The 14,194-nt window shown below is 43.3% G+C and overlaps 1 protein-coding gene, 1 long non-coding RNA gene and 12 other non-coding genes across 14 annotated transcripts; 13 read left to right on the top strand and 1 right to left on the bottom strand.

Moving 5' to 3' along the window:
• Positions 1 to 3,704: 3,704 nt before the first annotated feature.
• Positions 3,705 to 7,292, bottom strand: rab34b (RAB34, member RAS oncogene family b; the record flags this gene model as incomplete). The annotated part of the gene is made up of 10 exons (XM_084474202.1): positions 3,705 to 3,760; positions 4,181 to 4,288; positions 4,712 to 4,802; positions 4,898 to 4,979; positions 5,188 to 5,239; positions 5,330 to 5,394; positions 5,597 to 5,698; positions 6,165 to 6,230; positions 6,455 to 6,546; positions 7,245 to 7,292. The coding sequence occupies 10 exons, from the start codon at positions 7,290 to 7,292 to the stop codon at positions 3,705 to 3,707; spliced, it is 762 nt and encodes a 253-aa protein (XP_084330328.1).
• An 836-nt stretch (positions 7,293 to 8,128) lies between these two features.
• Positions 8,129 to 11,552, top strand: LOC311354239. The gene is made up of 13 exons (XR_014637211.1): positions 8,129 to 8,369; positions 8,796 to 8,850; positions 9,060 to 9,115; positions 9,313 to 9,357; positions 9,535 to 9,591; positions 9,772 to 9,810; positions 9,992 to 10,058; positions 10,240 to 10,303; positions 10,486 to 10,538; positions 10,720 to 10,773; positions 10,952 to 10,990; positions 11,172 to 11,233; positions 11,417 to 11,552. It is a non-coding gene; the product is annotated as an uncharacterized lncRNA (long non-coding RNA).
• LOC311354977 (small nucleolar RNA SNORD65) lies at positions 8,628 to 8,699 on the top strand. Its single transcript, XR_014637357.1, has one exon. It is a non-coding gene; the product is annotated as a small nucleolar RNA SNORD65 (small nucleolar RNA).
• On the top strand, positions 8,892 to 8,963 carry LOC311354979 (small nucleolar RNA SNORD65). Its single transcript, XR_014637359.1, has one exon. It is a non-coding gene; the product is annotated as a small nucleolar RNA SNORD65 (small nucleolar RNA).
• LOC311354980 (small nucleolar RNA SNORD65) lies at positions 9,157 to 9,228 on the top strand. The gene has a single exon (XR_014637360.1). It is a non-coding gene; the product is annotated as a small nucleolar RNA SNORD65 (small nucleolar RNA).
• LOC311354976 (small nucleolar RNA SNORD65) lies at positions 9,399 to 9,470 on the top strand. Its single transcript, XR_014637356.1, has one exon. It is a non-coding gene; the product is annotated as a small nucleolar RNA SNORD65 (small nucleolar RNA).
• Positions 9,632 to 9,703, top strand: LOC311354968 (small nucleolar RNA SNORD49). Its single transcript, XR_014637348.1, has one exon. It is a non-coding gene; the product is annotated as a small nucleolar RNA SNORD49 (small nucleolar RNA).
• On the top strand, positions 9,851 to 9,922 carry LOC311354975 (small nucleolar RNA SNORD65). The gene has a single exon (XR_014637355.1). It is a non-coding gene; the product is annotated as a small nucleolar RNA SNORD65 (small nucleolar RNA).
• LOC311354981 (small nucleolar RNA SNORD65) lies at positions 10,098 to 10,169 on the top strand. Its single transcript, XR_014637361.1, has one exon. It is a non-coding gene; the product is annotated as a small nucleolar RNA SNORD65 (small nucleolar RNA).
• Positions 10,344 to 10,415, top strand: LOC311354965 (small nucleolar RNA SNORD49). Its single transcript, XR_014637345.1, has one exon. It is a non-coding gene; the product is annotated as a small nucleolar RNA SNORD49 (small nucleolar RNA).
• LOC311354972 (small nucleolar RNA SNORD65) lies at positions 10,581 to 10,652 on the top strand. Its single transcript, XR_014637352.1, has one exon. It is a non-coding gene; the product is annotated as a small nucleolar RNA SNORD65 (small nucleolar RNA).
• LOC311354966 (small nucleolar RNA SNORD49) lies at positions 10,814 to 10,885 on the top strand. Its single transcript, XR_014637346.1, has one exon. It is a non-coding gene; the product is annotated as a small nucleolar RNA SNORD49 (small nucleolar RNA).
• LOC311354973 (small nucleolar RNA SNORD65) lies at positions 11,031 to 11,102 on the top strand. The gene has a single exon (XR_014637353.1). It is a non-coding gene; the product is annotated as a small nucleolar RNA SNORD65 (small nucleolar RNA).
• LOC311354982 (small nucleolar RNA SNORD65) lies at positions 11,280 to 11,351 on the top strand. The gene has a single exon (XR_014637362.1). It is a non-coding gene; the product is annotated as a small nucleolar RNA SNORD65 (small nucleolar RNA).
• Positions 11,553 to 14,194: the final 2,642 nt, after the last annotated feature.

Below are 14,194 nucleotides of genomic sequence, written 5' to 3'. Positions count from 1 at the left end.
AGAAAATGCTGTGAAACAATGTACGCACGGTGCGTTCAGGATTAGGACTGATACAGTCGGCCTAGACCTACCTAATCAATTGTGTTTTAATATTTGTAGCATTCATCTTAGTCTATTCTTTTCGTAGGCTACTCTGCTGTTGGCCTTGATGGGGAGATATTTTTTTGCTACCACAAAATATAGTTTAATCCAACAACATTCCTGCGTCTCCCCCTCATACGGAGCCCATTTCAGCACCGTGTCAGTAGACAGCTACAATCCTACGACGTCGTAAGAGCAGAGCACACGCGTTCATGTTAAGATGAGTTTCGGGAAACGCTCCTCTAAAATTAACGATGCATCGTGAGATCCATCGTACGATGGATCGTACGAGCATTGATCCATCGTTATCGGGAAACGGGGCCCAGCATGCATCTGGGCCCCGTTTCCCGAAAGCCGTTTCTCAATTCGCGTTCTCGTGTGTTCTCGTGTACTTGCGTTCTCGATAAACGTCATCAGTGGTAGCCCAAGCACTGTGCCAATTCCAAGTACGCGAGAACGCGAGTACTGTCGTAAAACCCGGAAGTGTTCTCGATGCGTTCTCGATGAGGCCGTTCTACCGAGGATGCGGCCGTTTCTGAAATGGCATACTACATACTGCTCGTATACTGATCGTGACGTAAAAGTAGTAAGTAGTATGCAGTACGCGAAAAATGTTTTTTTGCAGTATGCGACAGTTACCCGGATGATGTACTAATCGGTCAAAAAATTCTAGTATACATCCAGAGCTCACTACGTCGGATACTGTATCCCATAATGCAACGCGGCACCGCTGAACATTTAAAATAATGGCGGACAATGCGAGCGGCGAATACAAATACAAATACATACATGTATAAATGTATAATTAGTTGTAATTAGTTGTTTATTTTGATGTGATAAGCTTTCGTATGTTTTTGTAATCGTGTGTTTTTCATTGTTAACAGAACAAATGGCTCAACCGTTTATATTTATAACCGAATTTCTTGGTCATGTGACTGTGTAGTACACTGCATGATACTTGTCATACTTGCATACTATACTGCATACTAGGGCGGGGAGTAGTATGTAGTGCACAGTATATACTGTGTCAGTATGCAGTATGTAGTATGTAGTATAGCATTTCAGAAACAGCCTGCGACTCGTGTGGACTTGGGACCGTTAAATATCCCAGAATGCATCATCAAGTCCGCTGCTGTTCCAATTGCAGGTGCGTACTCGCGTTCTCGGAAGTACTTGAAAGTCCGGACTTGCCAAGTACGTACTTCCAAGTCCACGAGAACGTAGTCCGCGTACTTGGTATTGAGAAACGGCTTTGTTAGCCTAACGACGTCATTAAAACCCTCGTACGATCATCGCAGAGTTTTCAGACCGTTTCCCGAAAGCATCGTTACGTAACGACGTTGTTTAAACCCTCGTAACTAACGACGGCTACAGGGGTACTCGTAGAGCACTAGGATGCATCGTTACTATAGCCTCAGTGGAGTCACCAGCTGGACATTCCGTGTATTGGATGTGTTTTATTAAAACACATCATCCAATACCACTGAATGTCCAGCTGGCGCTATTTCGCAATACCCCAAAAACAGTGGTTCCCACATATATATTACGCCTACTCGTAGACTAGCAGATTTTAATTCAACCATCGTGGTTAAAATGTCCTCAATGACAGAAGACATACTGTAGGCTACATGAATCATGCTGAGACCAGCGGGTGTCGGAGAATTTCTGCAGGCGTTTTTTGTTGTGATTGTTTGCCATAAAGCACTGTAGGTGCGTCGGTGAGGCTGTGATGAAGTTCACTATTTATTGGACCGTGTCTAGACAGTTACGAACATCCCTGACCTTAGTGGAGTGCACAATCGCCAAGTTGAGAGTGTGGTTTCTCCAGTGAACGTAGACTGCTGCGGGAAACTGCTGCGATGCATGCCTTTCCCGCTTACATTGCCCGCACCATCATACCCCTGCCCAACAATATGGGCAGGAATCGATCTAGACCAGCAACAGCAATAGCCGTGTCAATGCCTCTGCGTTTGAATGATAATGAATGAATGGAACGTCGCATTTTTAATGTTGACACCAAAGTTTCTAGACGAGTGTGCGGTGCGCCAATCACTGAATGAATGAATGAAACCTTCTGTGGAATCAGTCTGCCCTCTTTGCGGCGCAAAGCATGTTTCAGAAATCAGCACATTTAAATAAATGCTATAGTTGTCACACAGACACATGCTATTTTTTATTTTTGTAATATGGAATTATTTCAGGGGAGAAAATGCCGTGAAACAATGTAGGCCTATGCACGGTGCGTTCGGGATTAGGACTGATATAGCATATGTCGGCCTAGACCTAATCAATTGTGTTTTAATATTTGTAGCATTAGTCTATTCTTTCCGTAGGCTACTCTGCTGTTGGCCTTGATGGGGAGATATTTTTTGCTGCCACAAAATATAATCTAATCCAACAACATTCCTGCGTCTCCCCCTCCTACCAAGCCCATTTCAGCACCGTGTCAGTGGACAGCTACGCTCGGAAAAACGTAACGATGCATCGTAAGATCCATCATACGATGGATCGTACGAGCGTGGATCCATCGTTATCGGGAAACGGGGCCCTGGCCTCGTTGACTGAAGGCTAACCAGACGAAGCTGGGAGAGACTCCGTTGCAGGTCAACTTTCTGTCCATTTTCAATTGCATCAATAGTAAGACGGCAAATTCTCGTACAATTATTGTACAATAAAAGCAAAGAGGCTAGATCAGTTAGTAAATAATAATGTGGTTAATTTAGTTTTTAATTAAAGATTCATGAACAGCAGAAAAAACATGTTTATGAGGTTGAATAAGTAACCATCTTTTATTTTTCGACAGAGAGAACAGAACCGGGTGCAAACATTAGTAAAAAAAACATTAGTAAAAAGAAAATTAGTAATGAAATGTATGAGGCTGGCGTTTCAAACAATCAAGCTCATGGACGAGCTGAGGTGCAGACAGCAGAAGGTCAATAAGACCACCCTACCCCGGACAGTCCCTACATCTGTGATGTTTGGGACTGCTGGGAGCTGGAATGTGTGACAGAGGTCATGGGAGTCTGCATATGCGTCCGATTAGCAGCACTCACATGACAGGACACAGAGGAGAAGGAGCAGCTGAGGACAACAGAAAGGCCATTGGGTGGACTCGTCCCATTCCCGAATGATGGTCGATGGATGGGAATGTGCCACCAACACACTGAATGCTATTGTCCTTGTTTTTAATCCGTCCACATGTCTATCGGTTTTCCCCTGTGAAGCTGGGCACGGTATATGACCTGGTACTGGTGGGACATACACAACTATCTGATGTGTTACTGGTTGGACGTACACAACTAACTGATGTGTTACTGGTTGGACATACACAACTATCTGATGTGTTACTGGTCAGAAATACACAACTATCTGATGTGTTACTGGTTGGACAAACACAACTATCTGATGTGTAACTGGTTGGACATATACGATATTTCTGAACCTGTTACTGGCTGGAAATACACAACTATCTGATGTGTTACTGGTTGGACGTACACAACGTCCTCACACACAAACTAGCATCCCAATGAAGTGCTGGTCGGGTCTCTAAAGCTTCCTGATGCTCATCAGTCAGGCATGTAGTTCCTCACGATGCCGTCCAATCCGTGGTCCCGCTGGCGCCGTCAGCAGCATCTGCTCTTGGGCCGTTTGTGTCTCTCCTCTGTGCTCTCAGTCAGTTCTGTAAACACGTAACGCGCTCCATTAAGCAAGTCGTGATCTCTCACGAGGAGCCACTCAGAGGGGACCTTCGATAGCTCTCTCTCTTCCTCTCACTCTCACTCTCTCACACTCACTCTCTCTCTCAGAGCGCCAGAGAGAGAGAGAGTATATATTGTATTTATTGTATTCATAAAATATGTTGTATATGTAGGACATTTTCTACTTACATCCGTTTATGATTTTTTTGTATTTGTTATTTCCATATTGTGTTATTCAATGTAGTGATGTGTTCTCTATCTGGTTTGCATAAACATAACATCCGTTTTTCAATCCCAAAACAAGATATTCAAACCCCCTCCACAAATGTAAATTTACCGGTAGTCATTAGTGTGTAAATAACTGACTTCTCAATGATGACATGTGTTGGTGCTGAACTCACTGATGATGTCACTGCTCTGTCGGGCGCCACTTCTCTCAAGCTCTGCCAGAACGTTCGCCTCGAAGGTCAGCGAGGCCATGCGGAAGAAGAAGTTCTTGACGCCATCTCCTGCCGAGAGATGAGAGGTCCTCACACAACACTTTGCCGAGATATGGACGTTTGGTTTGGAAGGTCTTACGTGTCCCCAAAATACCGGGAGCTCATTTCACTCATTCAGTTGGTGAAATATCTAAACGTCTGTCCTTGTCATGTATGCAATATATGTTAGCAGGTTAGTCGAGATGACCTAGTCACAGATTAGGATCTAGGTCTGGGATTCTTTCTATCACCTGTCTTTATGCACATTATTGAACACATGGAACCAATAAACAATATTTCAACCCAATTTCCCTATTGCTCATCAGCATGCTACTCAATCAAATGCTTTATAAAGGCCATTCTTTTTTCCTTTTGTACGCACAAAGCACAGGGGGGGGGGGGAGTGAGCTGTGAGTGAGTGTTTTGTGGGAGGCCTGGGGGCCCAGTGTGTACCTGTCTTGGCGGACACGGCCCAGTACTCTGCTTTGAGCTCCTCAGACAGCCTCACGGCCTCCTGCTCCATGTCCTCCTGCTGGCCTGCGGACTGTGGAGGGACGACATGGTGGTCACTGCCGTTTGAACCACATGATTGCGCGATGATTCTGTTGTGTGACGACGCGGGCTACCGGGGGAACTCACGCTCCTGTCCTTCTTGGTGCCCACGAGGAACAGCAACACGCTGGACGGATCGTTCTCCTTCATGGCGTCTTCCAGCCACTGTCTGAACACACACACACACACACACACACACACACACACACACACACACATACAGGTACATACACAGCCACATGAGTGCGCACACACGCATAGAGATACATACACACACACACGTACACACATACTATAAACAGATACACATTGGATATGTTGACCTGAGTAAAGAGTCTAAGGTTGTGTTTCTTTGAGTCACGTGACATAGGGCCTACCTGGCATGGGCTAAAGATTCAACGCTGCTCAAGTCAAACACCACGATGATGGCTGGAGAGGGAATGGAGATGTGTCACGTGACAGAATCATGACAGGGGCACTACAACGTCAAGAGACCAACCATTTCATCCGTCCACGTACCCTGTGCACCTCTGTAATAGGTGGAGGCGATGCATTTGAACCTCTCCTGTCCGGCTGTGTCCCATCTGAAACAGAGGTGAACCATTACAGTGGATACAGGAGAAGATGGGATGTCCGCAGGGACTCTGGCTCATACAAATACGTGAGGTTACATTACCTTGCTCGTCCTACCATGAACATTTTGGTTAAATCAATTTGTTTGCAGTATGAAGTTGCGTATCAGAGTGTGTGAGGGCAGTTCGGATCATTTGAGATCCTCCTACTCACATCTGCAGACTAAAGGGAATGCCGAGCACCTCAAAGCGCTCCATCTCAAAGTCCACTCCGATCGTGGCTTTGTAGTTCTTCTCAAACGCCTCCTTGCAGAACCTTGAGCAAACATCAAGGATCAGGGGGAAAACAATCTCAGCACACACACAACGCAGCCGATATTAGCAATGGTTCTTGGTTTAGGACACGGACGGAAGAGAGAAGAATATTCAGTTATGAAACTGTACAATGTTTTTTACCACAATGTACAGAGAGGACGACAGCGAAGACGACAGAAAGAGCCTAAAGGTTACACAGATACATTAGGGTCAGGGCTAGGCACAGATGCATTAGGATCAGGGCTAGGCACAGATACATTATGATCAGGGCTAGGCACAGATACAGTAGGGTTAGGGTTAGGCACAGATACATTAGGGTCAGGGCTAGGCACAGATACATTAGGGTCAGGGTTAGGCACAGGGTTCAGGTTAGATAATACAGAACAGGTTAGGGTTGCATACAGAAAGCTAATTTAAGAAAAGTAATTGGATAAAATTACAACTTTATAAGAAGATGGTTAATTTACCTGCTGATGAAACACGTCTTTCCAACAGCTACATCTCCCACTACAATCACCTTGGCGATGTTGAAGCTAAAATAACCCAAAGAAGATATTCTTCCAACACATGCTTGATGGAAACAGTGTGTTCAGTGTGTGTGTGTGTGTGTGTGTGTGTGTGTGTGTGTGTGTGTGTGTGTGTGTGTGTGTGTGTGTGTGTGTGTGTGTGTGTGTGTGTGTGTGTGTGTGTGTGTGTGTGTGTGTGTGTGTGTGTGTGTGTGTGTGTGTCAGGTTTAGAGTATGCAGCTTCATCTCACCGCACTGCGCTGCTTTTGTTTGTTTGGCAGAAGGTCTTGACTGCTGGATGGAAGTCTTCCTTGGTGTGAAGAGCCGCCGCATGGCTAAAACACTGAGAGAGAGAGAGAGAGAGAGAGAGAGAGAGAGAGAGAGAGAGAGAGAGAGAGAGAGAGAGAGAGAGAGAGAGAGAGAGAGAAACAGAGAGACAGAGAGAGAGAACACAGATTACCTTCTGTCACACTGCTCATGAACCAGCCACTGAATGGTTGCTGGTTTCGTCGTCCCTACTCTCTTTTGGACTTGAGGATGTTGATGAAGCATGTGGTGTCCCTCTAACCTCAATTGGTCTGAGACCAGCTGGTAGGGAAAGTGTGTACATGTGTTTGAGGTGTCCCTCTAGCCTCAACTGGTCTGAGACTAAAGCTCAGTGGTCAGGGAAGTAGAACATGGAAAGGCTGTCTGTTGGTGGTCTATGGAAGATACATGACCTTCATAAGTGGAGAGGTCAAACAGCTAAACTCAATGCAGATACATTTAAATATTTGTATTATCAGAAACTTGCGGGATATGATTAAATGTTTTTTTAGGCTACATGGTGGCCATCCCTAGTCACCTGATGGGTCTCTTACAGTTGGCTTGGCTTTGGATGTTGTTGTTGCTGTACATTGCTGTACAAATATCAATGTACATACGACCAGAGAAAAGAGAATTTGTGTGTGTGTGTGTGTGTGTGTGTGTGTGTGTGTGTGTGTGTGTGTGTGTGTGTGTGTGTGTGTGTGTGTGTGTGTGTGTGTGTGGCATGTACTTTACCTTAGGGAGACGGTGAATGACCCGATCCTTCTTCACTGGTGGCAACATGTTCCTGTTAGGGTTAGGTTAGGGTTAATGTCATAAAGGGTCAGGGTTAGGTTAGGGTTAATTTCATAAAGGGTTAGGGTTAGGTTATGGTTAATGTCATAAAGCGTTAGGGTTAATGTCATAAAGTGTTCGGGTTAAGTGCTCGTTTAAAATCACGACCACATTGTGCCATTCTTTCTTTTAAGTTATTACAAAACAGTAGAAGATGTCAATCTGCTGCCATACTTTTTAGAATATTTCGGAATTTAGCCAACAAGCAAATCATTGTGGAAGGGAAGGTAACATGTCTATTTAAAAAATGTAACAAATTAAACATTGTTTACCTGAACAGTTGATGTGCAAATTGTGGAACACAAAGAAATGCTCTAACAACTATCAAACATGTCTCCAGCTATTCCATAATATCTTGAAGACATCCGACAACAAAATAGATCTCCTCACATCCTCATGACAAGACAGAGCAGTCAAGTCCCGACTTCGTCCCCTGGATAATTTCATCCCCTGGATAAAGTCACGTTGGCCAACAAACTGCAAATAAAAGGTCAAACAGCGCCCCGCTGCGGGGGACTTGACTAACAACTTCAGTCCTATATGAACGTTTTCTGTAAATTAATTTGGAATTGTAATATTTTATATAATTTACTTTTTTACAAACAAATATAGACACATTAAATATATACTAATTTCATAATATAATGTTATATTATATCATATTATATCAGTTCAGTTCGGTTCACGAAATGCATCGCGTGTCGCGTTACGTGACGCGTTCCTCATGTGCTGCGTTCCTCCTGCGACGGACCAGTACTTAAAGGAGCTGGCCACGCTGCCTCCTTCTCTCTCTCTCTCATATGAAGTCCTCTGGTGAGGTTTGATGGGTATGGAGATGGTGTCTGGGAGACCAAATAATTTCCCTCCTCTACTTGATTTATTCACAATGCGGGCAATCATGAATTTAAATCCAAGTGTGTTGGTTTTTGTGGAGAATTTAGCTGAAAATAGCATGGTAACAACTATAATCAGCGTGTAGGCCAACCGAAGGCCTATGAAGCACGCGGTGATCTACGAGTCTTAAAGGTAGGTACTAAGGATTTGAATAGGTTTATGTATACATGGATGATTACTTTTGGGCTAGTAATTCCCTGTTTTATGTTGAGTAAACTAATACTTTAGTCAATTTCATCTCGGCGGTATAGAAGAGTAGTTCAACATCCTGCCAGTTATTCTGAATAAACTAACATAACGCTAGGCTCCTTGTGGGGAATGACTACAGTTTGATACTTTCTTTATTGTGGTGAGCCTTTAAGTTTTGTAAGGGATTTGAACGCAATGTTGCAGTGATGAAACCTAAACTTACAGCTGGAATTACCGTCAGATTGTTAAGTGTTGATAATGGGTTTTCTGAGCAACGTGTCATGGGAAATGGCCTATGTAATTGATTGGTTAACTTGATCATAGGGTTGATGTTGTATCTATCTAACTTTATTCCATTTTTATTTTAAGATGGGAAAAGGCTGCCCTACTAGAGAAATGGATCTGCAGACTGGCACAGTGATGGGTGAGTGCAATCATGAATGGTCTTTTACAAGGTGGACGTTGCCATGATGAAACCTAAACTTACAGCTGGAATTACCGTCAGATTGTTAAGTGTTGATAATGGGTTTTCTGAGCAACGTGTCATGGGAAATGGCCTATGTAATTGATTGGTTAACTTGAGCATAGGGTTGATGTTGTATCTATCTAACTTTATTCAATTTTTATTTTAAGATGGGGAAAAGGCTGCCCTACTAGAGAAATGGATCTGCAGACTGGCACAGTGATGGGTGAGTGCAATCATGAATGGTCTTTTACAAGGTGGACGTTGCCATGATGAAACTTAAACTTACAGCTGGAATTACCGTCAGATTGTTAAGTGTTGATAATGGGTTTTCTGAGCAACTCGTCCTGGGAAATGGCCTGTCTAATTGTTTATTTGATCATAGGGTTTTTGGTATTTCTGTAACTTCATTTTTATTTTAAGGTGGGAAAAGCGGACGTGCTACAGAAATGGTTCTGCAGACTTTGGGTGAGTGGAATCATGGTTCATGTTCTCCAAGGTGTACAGGATGGTGATGAAATCTTAAACTAATGCTGGAATTACCGGCAGATTGTTTAGTGGTGATAACTAGTTTTCTGAACCTCTGTAGGTGCATGTGTATTTGGCCATTTGTGTCGGTAGGGTACTAATTGTAGATGTTTCTAGATGGCTGTGTTGAAGCACCCTGACCAGGTGTCTAGTGATCCTCCAGGTCTTCTCATGGTGAGCAGATCTTCTTTCTCATCTTGGGTGTGGCCGTGTTGTCAAGGATGAAACGTTAGGAAGTGCCGTCCTATGCGATCACTGACGATAGTTCTTTTCAATATTTCTGAGACTACAGAATTGGTCTTGCTCAGTGTGTTTGGTCTTTTCCTTCTGTAACTGGGTTCTTTTTTTTTTAAGGTGGAAAAGGTTCTGCCATATGGATGATGCGCAGCACAGGTGTGTAGACTCGAACAGTTTGATGTGTTGTCTTTCGATGTTGTGATGAAATCTTAAACTAATGCTGGAATTACCGGCAGATTGTTTAGTGGTGATAAATAGTTTTCTGAACCTCTGCCTGGTCACGTGTATTTGGCCATTGGTTTCTGTAGGGCACTAATTTGAGACGTTATTTTTCTAGATCGACATGTTGAAGGACACTGACCTGGAGATCTGGAAGTGACTTGCTTGTCCTGGCTGCCATGTAGGTGTGTACACTCGATTTAAAAATGCACAGTACACCACTGTTGTGATGAAATCTTAAACTAATGCTGGAATTACCGGCAGATTGTTAAGTGGTGTTAAATAGTTTGCTGAACCTTTATCATGGTCACGTGTATATGGGGTCAGGGGTTTCTGTGGAGTACTTATTGTAGATGTTCCTTCTAGATGGATGTGTGGGACTCTGACTCTGACCTGGTGACCTGCTAGTGATCCTCCAGGTGTTCTCATGGTGAGCAGATCTCCTTTCTCCTCTTGGCTGTGGCCGTGTTGTCAAGGATGAAACATTAGGAAGTGCCGTCCTATGCGATCACTGACGATAGTTCTTTTCAGTATTTCTGAGACTACAGAAATGATCTTGACGTGTGGCATTTGCCCTTTCCTTCCATAATTGGGTTTATTTTTTCTTTTAAGGTGGAAGTCAGGCCTGCTATTAATGTTTCTGCAGTTGGACTAGTGGCACTGAGGTGAGTGGAATCATGGGTTCTCTAACATGGTACATGTCAATGTTGTGATGAAATCTTAAACTAATGCTGGAATTACCGGCAGATTGTTTAGTGGTGATAAATAGTTTTCTGAACCTCTGCTTGGTCACGTGTATTTGGCCATAGAGTTCGGTAGGGTACTAATTGTAGATGTTCCTTCTAGATGGCCGTGTTGAAGCACCCTGACCAGGTGACTAGTGATCCTCCAGGTGTTATGGTGAGCAGATCTTCTTTCTCCTCTTGGGTGTGGCAGTGTTGTCAAGGATGAAACGTTAGGAAGTGCCGTCCTATGCGATCACTGACGATAGTTCTTTTCAATATTTCTGAGACTACAGAATTGGTCTTGCTCAGTGTGTTTGTCTTTTCCTTCTGTAACTGGGTTCTTTCTCTTTAAGGTGGAAAAGGTTCTGCCATATGGATGATGCGCAGCACAGGTGTGTAGACTCGAACAGTTTGATGTGTTGTCTTTCGATGTTGTGATGAAATCTTAAACTAATGCTGGAATTACCGGCAGATTGTTTAGTGGTGATAAATAGTTTTCTGAACCTCTGCATGGTCACGTGTATTTGGCCATTGGTATCTGTAGGGCACTAATTTGAGACGTTGCCCTTCTAGATGGACGTGTTGCAGGACACTGACCTGTGGATCTGGAATTGATGCTTGACAAGACTTTCATGGTAGGTGTGTGTAATCAAGATTTTAAAAATACACAGTAAACCATTGTTGTGAGGAAATGTTAAACTAACGCTGGAATTACCGGTAGATTGTTGAGTGGCGATAAATAGTTTTCTGAACGCTGTGTGCAGCTTATCAAATGTAACCGTTTGACTGTTTTAACAACCAATGTTTCACATCACTAGGTGACGAATGGTGCTCAAGATTAACTACAGAATGACCAATACACAGATCTCAAGATGAAGATGGAACTGGATAGTATCTCCTGTCACTGTGTACCTTTTGTGACTTGTAACATTTTACAATAAAGTAGCATTCAAGCTTTGAGCAAAGAGGTGTACTCGATTCCTAATGAGCCTGTTCAGTTTGTTAGTGCTACAGTGAAGGTCAAACATATTATGGTGAATAGTTTCCCAGCCTCATTCTGGGGCAGGCTGTGGATAATTTTCCAGACTGTCCTTCATTCAGGTTCAATAAGCAGAGGGCAGGCAGCCGCATGGACCAGATAAGCTCTTACTGACTACATTGTACAGGCTTGTACTTGACTGTTTATAGCCCAAGACTAGCCTGTTGGAATAAAAACGACTTAAAACGTCGACCTCTGTAATGGCAGACCTTGTTGATGCGGTCAACGCAGTGCCTATGTACCCATGGTCTGACCTAGCGGAAGTTGCTAACAATGTTAACTGTCTAAATGATTCAAATATTGTGGAAAAGTTGATAAATCCAATTTGAAAATGAAACCCATTTTCTAGATACATTCCATCCAACTGAAATATTTCAACTGTTTTAATATTTGTATTAAACTTTGACTAACTTGCAGTGTAAAATTGCATATCCTGGACCTTGTAAAAGTACAATATTTTAGACAAAATTTTATTTTAGGTGTCAGCTAATTGCCTCAAAAGGCCTGGAAAGGTTTCCTGAGCCTTTCAATGGTTATTTGTCTGGGTCAGAAGGTGTCACATTCATGAGGAAGAATGCCCATTGACAGTTGTGCAGAAGTCATTCATTGACTCCAAGGAGGCTAAACCTCAATAGGTTATCACTAAAGATGGCTGTCCAGATTGCTGTATACAATCGCTTGAGTGGAAGGGGAAAGTGTGGTAGTAAAAGGTGAACAATCAATGGGGCTAACCAGAGGCGCAGCTTGTGAACAGGCAAGGCAGGCAACTGCTTCGGAAAAAAACTTTTTTTCTTGTCACTTATTTGACGAATGATCTGCCAGACTTTGACAAAAGGTTCAAGACTTTGCTTTAGTCGAGGCAATCGCTACTTTATGTGCAAAAAAAAATTGCACCTTGTTTCACCTGAACATGTCTGCAGTGGCTGAGATTTTGACAGTATAAGCTGATATTGAGCTTAAGTCCAGCACTCATGGACAATTTGGGAACTTACGCCAATCAATCATGGCTAGTGGCCTCTGGACGCCGGAGGGAGAGGCTGCCACTGCGCTCCAGGAAGGAGGTAAACCAGTCCTTCCCCGCCATGCTCTTCCTTGACCAGGATACAGGGAATGGACAGCTGGATCGAACTGCCAGCTCGAACGCAAATTTTCTGACCTGAAGGGGTCATAAAAAGAAAAAACATTTAACTTAAATTATTTTGTGTGTGTTTGTTATTTATTCATATTTATTCATTTTTAAAAGTATATGCATAGCATACATGTGTGCCTGTGTAGCCCTGTTAGCCTTTTCCCAACACTGACCTCCTTAGGGGTCAGCCCAAAATAAATGGCTGCTGCCCGCTTCAGGTAGTCCCTGACCTTTCCCTCCTGCTCTGTGTCAAACACCCTATTATGCGGGTTGTAGCCCGGGGACCTAGCCGCTTCTTTGCCCTCCTCTGCCCTCCGCTTGAGGAAGCGTGACAGGGTGACATGACTGACGTTGTTGGCCAATGCTGCCTGCCTCACTGAGCTCCCCAAACTGACATTGCTGCAGGAACCAGCCCACGGGAGGTGGTCCTTTTTCTGATTCTGGGCATTCTCTTATGGTGATAATCTGTTGATGCATGTGATAAACACGTTTGTTCATTAAAAATATATGTTACTAATTCAAAGCAGTTATTCATTGCAAAACATTAATTCATTTGGTGATTTATACAGGTATTGATCACGCAATGTGCGCGCATTTACGCATGGTGACATGCGGGACGTTTGAAACAAGTGTTTCAATCGTCCCGACAGCGACTACTGACACTTAAACCTTTTTTGACTCTAAACTTCAAAACTCTGACATTGCACACTTTAGGACATGTTTAAGTACTAATTCACCTGTTGTATAGTCATATTATTATGGCATGAAACAAAACACACAACTGTTTATTACAAAAAAAAATACCGGACGAAAGATTTTACTTACCGCTCTCAAAAACAGGTTCGCGGGATAAAAATCGAACGGAATGGCGTCATTACGTGAGATTTCCGGGGGTTGGTCAGTCTTGCGTGCTGAACGTAGTGACGAAATTTGACGTGTCAGACTTGCGTGGTTTTCGAGAAAATCGCTGCTGTGTTTCATTCATTCGTCCCGTGTTTCAATAGACCCGGCTCTCCCCCACATGTTTTTGAGCACTTTATAATTGATAATTGTTAAGTTTTCATTGTGATGTTCATTTTCATTCAGACTTATGTTTATTAGGGTCCGGGCAGCTAAGCTGCCGGGAACCTATTGTATTCCTAGGAATTCTTTCTTCTTCTTCTTCTTCTTTCTTCTTCCAAGGAAGTCATACTTCCCATGGGTGAAAACTCACCAAACTTTGCACAAAGGTCCAGTCCCATGCCAGATTCACTCAACTCCAAGGACATGTGCCCCCCCCCCTCCTAGGGGGGGCACAATAAGCGTTTAAATTTAAAAACTTAAAAAATTCCTACCAAACCAACGGTAGATGCTACAGTGTTGAAACTTCACCACAATGTAGCCTCAATACTGCTGAAACTTGTGTCCACTTAAACTCATTACAAATTA

This window comes from Micromesistius poutassou (assembly GCF_964030765.1).
Source record: "Micromesistius poutassou genome assembly, chromosome: 10".
Lineage (NCBI taxonomy): Eukaryota > Metazoa > Chordata > Actinopteri > Gadiformes > Gadidae > Micromesistius > Micromesistius poutassou.
The sequence above is the reverse complement of the archived record's forward strand: the minus strand, read 5'-3'. Positions and strand labels throughout refer to the sequence as shown.